The sequence below is a fragment of the Cottoperca gobio genome, chromosome 9 (genome assembly GCF_900634415.1).
Source record: "Cottoperca gobio chromosome 9, fCotGob3.1, whole genome shotgun sequence".
In the NCBI taxonomy this organism is placed as follows: Eukaryota; Metazoa; Chordata; class Actinopteri; order Perciformes; family Bovichtidae; genus Cottoperca; species Cottoperca gobio.
The window spans coordinates 17,320,029-17,333,553 of NC_041363.1; the positions used below are offsets into that span (position 1 = coordinate 17,320,029).

The following is a 13,525-nucleotide window of genomic DNA, read 5'->3' on the forward strand; positions in this document are numbered from 1 at the left end:
TGTTGATTATCTTTTGTAATATTAATCTGAATTTTCAAAGTAACTAAAGTTATTATATATAGTGACGTAAAAAGTAAGAATATTTGCCTCTGAATTGTAGTGGAGTAGAAGTATAAAGTGAAAATGGAAATACTCAAGTAAAGTCACAGTACCACCGCTGGTCATTTTCTTACTACACTTGACATATCGGATATATATCATGACACAGACCATGTTGTCTCCTCAAAAATGTCTCTACAGGTCTATAATTTACTAATAATATTCTATGAAACATAATTGGGTGCTAATAATATGAAAAGGAATTTCCTTAAAAATATTTATTCCAATCCCAGGTACATTCATTTATTATTTATTATTAGAAACTTTATTTATGTTGAATTTTGTGCTTTCTTAGGCACACCCCTAAGAGAAAGAGTCACTAAGGATTGTGTGTGTGTGTGTGTGTGTGTGTGTGTGTGTGTGTGTGTGTGTGTGTGTGTGTGTGTGTGTGCGCTCTTCAGTGGTCTTTATCAGTTAGTGCCAGCTGGCTGTAACACACACAAACAATCGGGGCCTCTCAGAGCGACTGTAAGAAGCGCAGTCCTCTCCTGAAGACACGCAGCACTGAAGGTAAATGACTCTCGTTTGACTTTTTAGTTTGAACCATATTGACATTAAAACATTGTTTCATGGCCCATAACTCAGTTTTTATTAAATTCAATTTAACTTTATTTCAGACACATAGGTCCATGTCAGCATAGAAATAATAAAATATCACAGCAATTAAAAAGCTGTGAAAATTTAGAATTACTCTTTTGTTTTTATATTTAATTGTGTATGAAAGTCGACAGAAATTTTATATTAGTTTAAGACAAATTGCACAAACAATTTATGTAAACTGTCATATACAAAGTAGGTACATTTTAAATAAACATAAAGTGACCAGAACAATTTAAAGTTTCATAAAGATTGGTATTATTGGACTCTTGTTGGATTGCATTAATTTCTTTTTCTAATAATTTAAGATCAAACAGCTCTGGAAAACAATATAAACAAACATAAAAAACAAGAAATTAAACATTATGTTTTTTATCTGTGTTAAGAGAACACTGTTGAGTCATTACCTTGATGCTTTATTGTGTTTACCTTTACTATAGAAGAGTTTATCTTTGTGTTGATGTGGCTAATGTTACTGTTTAATGTGAGGTTAAACTTGTATATTCCCTTCTCCCTAATCTCTTCTTTTTGTTGGCCTTAAATCAATCGATAATAAAGTGTCAAAAGTATAAGTACTCATTATTCAGAACGGCCCTTATTGTATATAATATGTTATATTATTGGATTATAATTCAATGTTAATGTAATGTTACTTTCGACTCCTGCAGTAGACTTAGATGAATCTTCTCTTTTCTCCAGTGATTGGTAACCATGAAGGGGCTTCTGCTCCTGTGTCTGCTCATCTTGTGTGAAGGTCAAAGGTCATCAGCCTGCCCTCACCTTTGCTCCTGTCATGGCAGTCAGGTGGATTGCAGCAGCAGGTCTTTCACCTCGTCCTCGCTGCCCACCAGTTTCCCTGCAGGGACCACCTCCCTCCGTCTCCACAATAACCGGCTGACCAGCCTCCCTAATGGGCTCCTGGATAATTTGACCTCCCTCCGCTCAATCTCCCTTCATGGTAACCCCTGGGAGTGTGACTGTGGTGTCCTCTACCTGCGAGCCTGGCTGCAGCATCATCCGGCCACTCTTGCATCACATCTGGGCGTTAACTGCAGCTTCCCTCCCGGTCTGAGAGGGCGGCTGGTGGTGTATTTGACCGAGAAGGAGATCCTGGAGTCCTGCCAGTACTGGTACTGTGACTTGGCTCTGGCCTCTCAGGTGTGTCTGTTTGTATTTGTGGTGGTGCAGGTGGTTCTGCTGGTGGCTCTCATCGTGTTCCTGAGGAGGTTTGAGAGGCTGACCAAAGAGGCGAGAAGAACCACGGAGGAGAGCTTCACCGCCAGAGAGAGTCTGAGGGATAACAATTATGCGCCTTTAAAGGACAGCAGCATCTGAGAAGGAGCTGTGATGTGTGATGGTTAGATACAAAAGAAGAAAAAGAGATGTTTATTTATTTGCACACTGGAGAGAACATGTCTTTCATGCTTTTGTGTTTCAGATTCCAAAGTTACATTTTTATTGACAAGCAAGCATGGATGGATTACTGAATGGGCCCGCCGGTCATAGACTCAGAGCCCTGTCCCCCTGGCCTTCATTTACAAAATGTTGCTCAAAGAGACACGTACCAGAGATACAAAAAAGATATAAAGAAACATAAAACAACTATAAAAAGGTACAAAACAGCTGCAAATAGACACAAAAGGACCACAAAGAGAGAGGTGATGGGGCCTTTTGCATGTCTGTGCCCCGGGGCCCATTGTCTCATAATCCGCCCATGCAAGCAGGTGACAAATGAAGGGATGATGACATGACATAACTATAACATTGTACTATATGAGCATTAAAAGGCTAATTAAAATGTATTTTCTAAGTCCCTTGGGATGCTTTATTTGGAGGTGTGATCATGTCATCAAAAATAATCTCAACTGAAGATGCCTAATGATGAATTGCTGATATAGGTGTTTTTATGTGTGTGTGATATCAGGAAATTGTGTTATGTTTTTCTAATTGAAAATTATTTCATGGTAAAATTATTACATTTTTGGTCAAATTTATTTAAAGGGAATTTATATTTATATCAAATCAAATCAAATGTATATGTATAGCCCAATATCACAAATTATACATTTGTCTCAGTGTGCTTTACAGAATGTATTTTCATTCAAACTAAATTAGCTGATTTATTTCAACAGACACACTTTATCAGCTAGATTGTTATTTTTACCATCTTACAAAACACATCCGTCCATAAACTATGATCAACAAACCTCCATTGTTATTGGTATTGTTGTTTTTTATTATTTTCTTTCTATAGTTTTCTTTCTTTTTTCTTTCATTCTTTCTTGTTTAAGTATGTTCTACCTACCTATGTAACTTTTGACATTATGTTTGCTAATATGGAAAAGAAGCATGGCAATACCATGTTTTGTTATCTTTGAAAATTCTGTTTCACAATAAAAACATTTCAAACAAACAACAACGTGTATGAAACTCCAATTACTAGTTATTATTTTCTCATGTAGCGGAACCTTTCTGCGGAGTCAGGTTTCAGCGGCGGACAGTTTAAGCTGATGCACTCCTGTATGTTTACACGTGAGGTTTGTGCAGGGCTGTTTCTTTCACATGCTGTTGTTTGACCTGATAAAATAAAACGGTTTGTCTTTTATAATATTCATCAAGATTTAATCGGTTGTGTAAATTACGTTGATACCGTAATGGTTCATTTTCAGTTAGCTAGTTGGCTCGTTTTAAGCTTGTTCGTGGTGTCTTACATTACAAGCTATCAGGTGGTGGTTTAGTATACATACTTTGTTATTTATTAATTCCCAGACCTCAGTTTAAAATGGGAAAACTAAGGAAGAAGCACTTGAAGGGAAAACAGCAAAGTAACACCCAACAACCAGCAGAGGAAGAGAAGTCAAAGGTTGTTGTGGAGCTTCAAGGTAAGAATTTATGGGCAAACTCTATAAACTGTTGAAATGATTTGTTCTATATTGCCACTTGTTGTATGTTTGGCTTGTAACTTTTTTTTTTCATCAGATGGGGTCAGGCTTAAAGGTGTAGACCAGAGCAACGTGTTGGTCCTCCCAGCCAACAAAGCCAAGAAGAAGAAAGGCTCAGTGACACCTGTCTACAGTAAGAAGCCCCTCACCAAGAAGCAGAGGAAAGAGCTGCAGAAGGTCCTGGAGCGCAAAGAAAAGAAATCTCAGGTGAGACACAGGTTGATGCTGCAGGTTTACACAAAGCTCTAATCAGTTTTTACAATCTTTTTATTCAGAATAACACAACTTTGATCTAGTTCATACGTACATTTATACGCCACCTTTGGCTCTCGGAGCTTCTGATGTCCGATCTTTATTATAAACTTAATGATAGCAGTAACCGTACCGACTGTAATGAATACGTATCAAATATTTTTACAATTTGGTTTGGATGGTAATTTTTTGTAGTCTATTTATTTATTCTTTAATCAGATAATTACTGATTTAACATTTAACTTAGCTTTCTTTAGTGAAATAATTTTTTTTATATGTTCTTGGAGGCATTCTTATGCCTATATTACAGACATTAGAGAGATGACAGGACATAATGGAGAGGAAAAAACAAAGATATCAACAGAAAAAGAAGAAGTATGGTTTGGTATCACAATAAGATAAGGACTTTATTAATTCCACAACAGAAATTAAATTGTTAAAGTACTTAAAGAGTCAAAGAAGCAAAGGGGGAAAATAAAATCAATCAATACTCAGAAACTCTGGTATCGTTACTGGTGCTACTCCTAAAAACATCATGGTATACCTAGCCTTAGACTCAAGATTATACCAATTTATTTCTACTCAGTTACTCACAGACACTCGTCCTGCATAAGAGCCAGGTACACTGGACATAAATTGTTAAACATTTAATAACTATGAAACAGAGATCACAACCCATCTGTCCTGCTGTCTGTCCCATCCAGAGAGCAGACATCCTGACTAAACTGGCTGAGGTGCAGCTTCCAGAGTCTGAACTGAAGCTGCTGTACACTACGTCCAAACTAGGAACAGGAGACAAACTTTACCAGACCAAACAGTAAGTGCACAAATGCGTCATATAAGCAAAATAATCTTTCTCTTTGTATATGGAGAAGGTGGAGTCGGTAGTCTTAGTATCTTTGGGTTATTTTTAGGTTGCCGGATGAAATAAAAGATGGAGAGTCCGGGCCAAAGATCAGCAGTTTAAGTGGAGCAAACAGAAAAAGAAAATGGAAAGAAGAGGAGGACGAAGATGAAGAAAAGGCAGAAGAAAGCAGTGATCTGGACACCTCGTCTGAGGAGGAGGAGGAGGAGGAGGAGGATGATGAAGTGAATGAGACCACAGAGAGGACCGTCTCTCCCTGTCAGGAAACAGAGGACAAACAGGAAGGGAAGGAAAAACAACAAAACACAGAACAAGATGGACAGAATGAGGAGAAGAAGATTTCAGATCAGGAAAAAGTTGAAAACAAGACGCCGTCGCAGCCAGCCGTCTTCATTCCTGTTGACAGATTACCAAAAATACAGGTGTGTGAAGTGCCATTCAGACGGGTGTGTTTTTGTTTTTGTTTTTTTCTTGAGCTTACATGCATTTCAATCTGTTGCTGCAGGAGGCTCGTCTAAAGCTACCCGTGCTGGCGGAGGAGCAGGTCATCATGGAGGCAGTGAGAGAAAATCCCTGTATCGTCATCTGTGGAGAAACAGGAAGTGGAAAAACAACTCAAGTGCCTCAGTTTCTGTATGAAGCCGGCTATGGCAGGTAAGGCATCCTCTTTATGGTGCTGATATTAGTACTGTACCGAATGTTTTTCTTTTTTTTTTAACTTCTATTGAAGTATCAAATTAAGCTTTAAATGTCTGATGTCATATTTCTTTGACATTATCACCCATAAAAAAAGGGGGAAATCCTCCCAAAAGAATCTGGATTTGAATAAAGTGATTCATCGGATTAAATGAGTTACCGGTAGTCTTTTTTTATTAAATGAACTTACTTTAATGAATATAACTCGTCAACATGTATACATATACTGGCTAATCCGATAAGGGCCCAAAGGAATGCAGATACATAATACCGTAACTACTTAAATACTATATTAGTGTTGAAACCAAAATGGAGTTTAGTGTTATTGTGGTTATATAAGATAATTCACGATTGCTGCTACACAGCCCTGTTACGAGAGGTGTGTGCCCTTCTTTTGCGGCAAGCAGGCTTCCAATATTGGAATATCAACGTTATGAATGAAGCTTCAAACTATTCGATACAGCCCTAGCTGATATTTACCTAGACAAATGGCTTGTGGGCACACTTGTATATGTTATATCATGACGTCTTCTTTGTTCTGATGTCCTTCAGTGGCAGGGGAATAATTGGTATCACAGAGCCAAGAAGAGTGGCCGCTGTCAGTATGTCCCACCGAGTGGCCAAAGAGATGAACCTGTCCACACGGTAACATTCAAAAATATTTCAAATGAAATAATCTCAAATCCACAGATTTGGAGAGTATACAGACTATTTTGTTTTTGAAACATGTTTGTGACGAGCCTGGGGATGGAGGTTTTGATGATCATGGAAACATTTAGTAAATGATATGGTACGTGTTTGTGTTTAGCGTGGTGTCATACCAGATTCGATATGAGGGAAACGTGACCAGCGATACCAAGATCAAGTTCATGACTGATGGTGTTCTACTGAAGGAGATTCAGAAGGTATAATATTTATTGTCCATTGAGTCATTTAATGAACACAGTATTTTATATCTGGAATTGAAATAAAACGCCTTCAAAAATCACAATTTTCATAAGGTTGTCTTTGTAGAAGTTGTTGTTCAGTAAGAGTAATGGGAAAGCTTTTAATTACCTTGATGTTTCCACAGTTGTGTGAGTGTCTCGGTCTTGTCTCATAGGATTTCCTGCTCCAGAGATACAGTGTGATAATCATAGATGAGGCGCATGAAAGGAGCGTGTACACAGACATCCTCATCGGACTGTTGTCTCGTATCGTCCCGCTCAGAAACAAGGTGAGAGGCTCTGCTGTGTTTCATGTTTTTGGTGAAAAATCTTTAGAGCCCGTATTACTGACAGCATGCATGACATTATCTTATCTTCCCTTCTCTACTTCGTTACTCTGCGCCCGCTCTTCACCTGTCTGCAGAAAGGTTTGCCCATGAAGCTGCTGGTCATGTCGGCTACTCTGCGAGTTGAGGATTTCACAGAAAACATAAAGCTGTTTCGGACGCCGCCGCCCGTCATTAAAGTGGACGCTCGCCAGTTCCCGGTCACTATACATTTCAACAAACGCACCCCGATGGATGATTACACCGGAGAAGTTTTCCAAAAAATCTGCAAGATCCACCGAATGCTGCCTCCAGGTGCACATGACACGTTTCTCAAATGTTTTTCTTTTTACTATTAGAACCTGAAAGAACTCTCATTTATTTAAGGGGGTTTAGGGGAAACTGTTAAATATTTTTTTTCTGCACAGATTAAAGAAAGAATTGAGACTCTTTGTAGCTTCATGGCAAAGATAGCTGTGTTTGTTAAGATATTATGGTGGGACGCTTTAATAATTGCACTTTGTCAGTACTAAGTAAGCGGGACAAACCACAGTTTCTGGAGGTTAACACACACACACACACACACACACACACACACACTCACTCTCTGATGCCACGTCTCTGTCCTTCAGGTGGTATCCTGGTGTTTCTGACCGGCCAGGCAGAGGTTCACAATCTGTGCAGAAAACTGAGAAACGCTTTCCCCTTCAGGAAGGGTAACACGACCACTGGTGAGTCTGACAGCATCTGTTTGCTCTCTTCACATGTTGTGTATGATTTTGTATGTTTACATGTCTTTGTTTTTAGGTGAAGACGCGGACGCAGACACCTCAGAGGCCATGAGGAAGTTTAAAAAGGCCAAACAGAAGAAGACTGTTGTAAGTCTACTTTTAGTCAAATGCCCCTAAAACCCCCTTTTTTGTTTATGTTTTTCCAATGTGATTACAGCCACATATTACAGTGTGTGTGTCTGCGGATATTTCTTGTGTGCATATTTTAAGAAGATTATCTCTGTTTTCAGTCTCTGCCTCGCATCGATCTGGATAACTACTCTGCCCTCCCGATGGATGAAGGGGACGAGGACAGAGATGCGGGGATCGGAGACGAGGAGTATGACGGCTCCGACCTTGAGATCGGAGACGATGGCACCAGCACAGGCGAGCTACTTCAAATGAATAATACTTCAAATCAAGTTGGATGTATTTTGTGTTTTTACTAATTCTGCTCTGTGTTTTGTTTGTGTAGGGGAGAAGGCTGACCCCTCTATTCCTCTCTATGTTCTCCCTCTGTACTCTCTGTTGGCTCCAGAGCAGCAGGCCAAGGTGAGATTAATATCTTGTGAGCAAACCTGATCCACAAGTTTGTTTAAATGTATATGTTAATACGTTTAGACATACTTTTAGCTGTTTTCAAACCTTGTTGTCCATGTGATGCAGAACAGTAGATAAACTTGTACATTATCTTTATTTCTTTCTTTCTTTCTTTCTTTCTTTGTGTGTGTGTGTGTGTGTGTGTGTGTGTGTGTGTGTGTGTGTGTGTGTGTGTGTGTGTGTGTGTGTGTGTGTGTGTGTGTGTGTGTGTGTGTGTGTGTGTGTGTGTGTGTGTGTGTGTGTGTGTGTGTACTGCAGGTGTTCAGGCCTCCTCCACCTGGAACTCGTCTGTGTGTGGTCGCCACCAACGTGGCTGAGACATCTCTGACCATCCCTAGCATCAAGTACGTGGTCGACTGCGGTCGAGTTAAGAAACGTTTCTATGACCGAGTGACCGGAGTGTCGTCCTTCAAGGTCACATGGACTTCACAGGCCTCAGCCAATCAGAGGGCAGGTAGAGCGGGACGAACGGAGCCGGGACATTGCTACAGGTCAGGACTTTGAAAATGTGATGTGTAATCTCTCTTGTTTTCTTCACTTGAGGATTCACAAATGTTTGTCTCTGTTTCTATGATGTGTTTGCAGGTTGTACTCGTCCGCAGTATTTGGAGACTTCAGTTTGTTCTCAGAGGCAGAGATCACTCGCCGGCCTGTGGAAGACTTGGTTTTACAGATGAAGGACCTCAACATAGATAAGGTCAGTAAAAAGGAAGCGTTTCAAACTTACCAGCAGGCTTCTTCTTCTCATTAAAACGGCTTCATATTTTATTTTTGTGCAGGTGGTCAATTTTCCCTTCCCCACGGCTCCCTCTGCAGAGGCTCTTGTTGCAGCAGAGCAGTTGTTAGTCTCGTTGGGAGCTCTGACAGAGCCGCCTCGCACTGGAAGGTAACTAAATGGATCTCCTTGTCTTTACCTTGCTTGACCAATATCAACTGGCTTCCTTGCATTACATAACTATTTATTAGAGCAGTTTCGGTAGTGTCGAGGGATATTGGTTTCTGCTTACACTCTGATTCTAACAGGGAAGCCTTACAAAATTAAAGTCAATGAAACAAGGGGTTATTGTAATGTGAAGTTATTAGAGAGAAGATTCTGTTTATCAATAGAACTTGTAGAACTGACTAAGAAGTTTGCCCTTTCTATGTGGACATTTGAGAGTTTAACAAAGCCTTTTATATTCATATTTTTATTTAGTTTTCCCAGTGTAATTAGTCGTATCACGCGTCTACGCGTGTCCAAACTGTTAATTTATTTTCTTATAAGTGTGAAAGAGATGGAGCAAGCGAGGCTGAGCTGTCCAGTCACCCCCCTGGGCAGAGCAATGGCTTCGTTCCCTGTGGCACCGCGTTGCGCTAAAATGTTGGCTCTCGGTAAGCAGCAGGATTGCCTGCCTTACGTCATTGCTGTGGTAGCAGCCATGACAGTCCGGGAGATCTTTGAAGACCTTGACAGGTGAGGACACATGTTTGCTCTTATGATATCTGCTTGCATAATTATATGTTAAAACTGAAATAGGGGCTCCCGAGGTATTCATATTAGAAGTGCACAAATATGAGATGAACTTTAAAAATTACTTGAATGTAAAAGCAAGACATGCAACATGCTGCATTCTTCATTTTGCTTTAATACTTGTACCATCTTTTTTGTCTTCCCTCAGACCTGCACCTAGTGAAGATGAGAGCTCCAAGCTCAGCCAGCGTCGAGCTCGGCTGACCCAAATGAGGAGGTTGTGGGCTGGGCAGGGAGCGTCGCTCCTGCTGGGGGACCTCATGGTCATGCTGGGTAAGCGTACCGTTTGTTCAGGTTTACAATGCCTGACAGTTTATAGACAGTCTGTTTATAGTCTGTTAGGTTATGTTGACCTTTTAAAGGTACCATGATGTTCCAGCATGAAGCAGAGTTTCAGCGTGAGACTTAAGACCCGGAGATTTGAGATCTAATGACTGATGCAGTGAAGAGCAAAATATGTCGACATTGAGTAATGGGTGGAATTTTAGTTTGTGTATCTTATATCAAACCTTTTTTTATTGCACAGAATGTTTTATATTTAGTACATTTATGGAGTTGTACTAATATTTCTGTATACGTGTGATGACAGGTGCTGTCGGTGCTTGTGAATTTGCCGGTTGTACTCCAAAGTTTTGCGAGGATAACGGCCTGAGGTATAAAGCCATGGTGGAGATCAGGAGACTCAGAGGACAACTTACCAACGCAGGTAGACAAACGCACACAGAAAACCCAACGCATAATGTGCTCCAGAAACAAAAGTGAAAATCATTCCCATTCTCTCACCCCAGTGAACGCAGTGTGTTCAGAGGTGGGCGTGTTTGTGAATCCCAAGATGACTCCGCCGACAGAGCACCAGGTGGTTTGCCTGCGACAGATTGTTCTAGCCGGACTGGGAGACCATCTTGCAAGGCGTGCGCAGGGAGAAGATATGCTGGACCCGAAATTGAAGAATGGATACAAGGCAAGTTGGTCTGATTGTGATTAAGAAGAGTCTATTATCTCTCTCCGTCACCTTCTCACCTTTATCCGTTTTTGATAATAGACGGCTCTTCTGGACGACCCGGTGTACATTCATCCCACCTCCGCGCTGTTTAAAACGCTGCCGGACTTCATCGTCTACCAGGAGATCATGGAGACCACAAAGATGTACATGAGAGGTAAATGTGAAAACGATTTCCATCAGCCAATCATAACTCAGAGTCTTTGTAGACAGTCATCAGGGTCCCCTGGCTCTCTCTCTCTGTGTGTGTGTGTGTGTGTGTGTGTGTGTGTGTGTGTGTGTGTGTGTGTGTGTGTGTGTGTGTGTGTGTGTGTGTGTGTGTGTGTGTGTGTGTGTGTGTGTGTGTGTGTGTGTGTGTGTGTGTGTGTGTGTGTGTGTGTGTGTGTGTGTGTGTGTGTCCTGAGAATCCTGTTGACAAGCCAAATTGCCAAATTTCAGAACAACATGCTTATGCTTATGGTTTCACCTGGTGAAATGTCTTCCTTTCTGTCTCCGTCAGGTGTGTCAGCAGTAGAAGCAGAGTGGATCCCAGAGCTTCTGCCTCAGTATTGTCATTTCGGCGCCCCTCTGGAGTCGCCATCACCGTGGTTCTGTTCGTCCACCGGCACCATCAGATGTTTCTGCTCAAGCACCTTCTGTAGGTTTTCTCCAGCTGAGCACGGGCTGTACCGAATACATTCAAATCTTCTGTTGAGGTTTTCAAATGAAGCTTCTCATGTCCGTCATCTTATTTCATGACATAATCACCTTTTTATATATATATTTTTAAAGAATGAAAATACATATTTTTTGATTATATAATATAATTCATAAAAATGTCTTTCAAGATATTGGAAATGTGTGAATCGCACGAGTCACCACTGGAATCTAATTCTACAATAGTATGACTCTAATAATATTAGTGTAGCCTAATCTTCATGTGCAAAACAAGCTGCGCAGCATTCGAATGTTGATTTCAAGAATTTGAATGTCAACGTTATGATTGAAGCTTCAGTCTATTTGCTGCAGCCCTACAGCCTACATTAATGTAATTGTTGTGTTTCTCCTGCAGTCCGTGTAAGTTGGCAGCTGCCAGCAGTGGAGAAGGAATATCCAGACGGCATCGAGCGTTTCAAACTGTTCTCCAGGTTTCTGCTTGAGGGACAGGTACTGCAGCAAAACCTGAAAGTTATCCCATCTCTGTTCAGTCTTCACTCAAGTTTCAATTAGGCATGCAAGCTTGAACCTGATCTTTATGTCCAATCCTTACCAGCCCTGGTCACTGCTAGAGGCCAAAACAATGAAATCATTATAATATTGGTAGCCTTAATAAGTATTGAGCCTCCTCCTCCCTTTTTATGGTTTATTTGGATCTCCAGTTGTTGCTACTCTTCCTTCCTTCTCTACATATTAAATATACAGCATAATCAACAAATATTTACACAGCATACAGTAAATAAAACAGCCAACACAATAAATAACATACGAATATCTATAGAATTAACATCAATACAAAAACTAATAAAACATTATAAAAGCATAAATAAAGTATTTATTCTTAAACATAATAACCATTTCACACAACTCTTAATCTGAGTGAACCTTAAATACTGATGTGTTTTTCTATATGCATTGTTCTCTGTAAATGCTCTAAAGGTAAATACAAGTAGGAAAAAGTCAAATGATAACTGCTCCTAAACCCAACCTGACAGAAAGTCTTGTGTAGTAATATTTGCTTTGTCTGGTTTGCAGGTTTGTGCTAAACTAAAGAAACACAGCGGCCACCTTCTCTCAAACCCCTCCATCATGCTGAAAACATGGGCAAAGTAAGTTGGCACTCTCACACACTGCTCCGCCCTCTGAGGCATTTCTCCGTTTGTGTCAATGAACAAGTTGACTTGTTTAAAAGAAGGACTTTTCTCTTACTGTTGCTGACTTAGGCTGCAGCCCAGGACAGAGGCTTTGCTGGGAGTGTTGGTGTCAAAGAGAGTTGACTGCAGAGATGCCCTCCTCTCTGTCTGGAAAACTGAAGATAAATGTGAGGGTTTAATGTGCTTGACATGGCTTGCCAGTCTGCTTTCATTACCCTTCTTGTCATTTAATCTTGTTGTTTGATTGTATTTTTATCCTCCTACAGTTCTGTTGTCTGCATACTGCCAGTGGTTACCTGAAGCCATGCATCAAGAAGTAGCCAAAAGTTGGCCTCCGATATGAAGGCTTTCATCCAAAAAAAAAGAAGGCAGATTATTATATTACACACTTGATCAGAGACTATAACTCCCTTCTTTACCATCAGGTAGTGTCTTCAGATTGTCTTCAGAATGTTTTCTCAAAGTGCTACAAAACTACAAAACCACAACTGACTTTTCTCAGTTTTTGTTTTTTATATCCTGCAGCTGTGACTTGTACAGTTTTCAACTAGAGCTCTATTATGACTTTTAACTTGTTATCGGTGTGTCAATAATGTTTTTCTGATTTGGTCTTCATAAGACTCATTAAAACTGTGTGACTCTGAATTAGGCTGGTGTGTGTGATTTATTTATGCTGTATTACGTTACATTACAGTTCATTTAGCTGATGCTTTTGTCCAAAGTGACTTACAAAAAGTGCAAACAATCATGAGGATACAACTCCAAACAGCAAGAATCTTGCAAGTACATTAGCTTCAAATAGGTACAATCCTTTAAGTGCAGAACAATAGCTTCAAATAAGCCAAACCAAGTGCAACATACAGAAACGATAGAAAACAAATTCAACTATTTGCTACAAATAAGCCAAACCAATGCAGAACTGCCTGAGGTAACAATCCAGAACTGGATGTATGTTGACTGTAGTTGGTAAAGATTAAAGTGCAGCTCCACTGATTGTACACAGCAATGTCAGTTTACTAGTCATGAGTATTATTCATCACATGAACACAGAAGTTTGAGAAAATTATCCCATTTTTGGCATGGAGATGGATA

At 40.2% G+C, this 13,525-nt stretch overlaps 2 protein-coding genes across 4 annotated transcripts; both read left to right on the forward strand.

Annotated features, from left to right (window-relative positions):
* Positions 1-481: 481 nt before the first annotated feature.
* Positions 482-2,175, forward strand: gp1bb (glycoprotein Ib platelet subunit beta). The gene is made up of 2 exons (XM_029440488.1): positions 482-609; positions 1,396-2,175. Exon 2 carries the CDS (start codon positions 1,408-1,410, stop codon positions 2,029-2,031), a length of 624 nt encoding a protein of 207 aa, XP_029296348.1. The 5' UTR covers positions 482-609; positions 1,396-1,407; the 3' UTR covers positions 2,032-2,175.
* Positions 2,176-3,134: 959 nt separating this feature from the next.
* Positions 3,135-13,078, forward strand: dhx37 (DEAH (Asp-Glu-Ala-His) box polypeptide 37). 3 transcript variants are annotated; one of them, XM_029440485.1, is made up of 27 exons: positions 3,135-3,233; positions 3,466-3,578; positions 3,676-3,845; positions 4,595-4,707; positions 4,805-5,177; positions 5,261-5,409; positions 6,004-6,096; positions 6,260-6,356; positions 6,554-6,667; positions 6,802-7,018; positions 7,336-7,434; positions 7,511-7,581; positions 7,725-7,860; positions 7,949-8,025; positions 8,332-8,564; positions 8,659-8,770; positions 8,853-8,959; positions 9,338-9,526; positions 9,732-9,856; positions 10,173-10,289; positions 10,372-10,544; positions 10,626-10,740; positions 11,083-11,220; positions 11,635-11,729; positions 12,315-12,388; positions 12,503-12,600; positions 12,700-13,078. In XM_029440485.1, the coding sequence occupies exons 2-27, from the start codon at positions 3,479-3,481 to the stop codon at positions 12,774-12,776; spliced, it is 3,462 nt and encodes a 1,153-aa protein (XP_029296345.1). In that variant the 5' UTR covers positions 3,135-3,233; positions 3,466-3,478; the 3' UTR covers positions 12,777-13,078. The 3 variants fall into 3 exon arrangements, with proteins under 3 accessions (XP_029296345.1, XP_029296344.1, XP_029296342.1); XM_029440484.1 differs by having other exon boundaries at positions 3,154-3,289; XM_029440482.1 differs by having other exon boundaries at positions 3,175-3,578.
* Positions 13,079-13,525: the final 447 nt, after the last annotated feature.

Bases quoted from the DNA above. Each gene is read 5' to 3' on its own strand.
- gp1bb (XM_029440488.1), top strand. From the start codon at position 1,408: ATGAAGGGGCTTCTGCTCCTGTGTCTGCTCATCTTGTGTGAAGGTCAA.
- dhx37 (XM_029440485.1), top strand. From the start codon at position 3,479: ATGGGAAAACTAAGGAAGAAGCACTTGAAGGGAAAACAGCAAAGTAAC. The intron at 5,178-5,260 runs GTGTGTGAAGTG...CTGTTGCTGCAG, and splicing joins ACAGATTACCAAAAATACAG to GAGGCTCGTCTAAAGCTACC. The intron at 8,565-8,658 runs GTCAGGACTTTG...ATGTGTTTGCAG, and splicing joins GAGCCGGGACATTGCTACAG to GTTGTACTCGTCCGCAGTAT.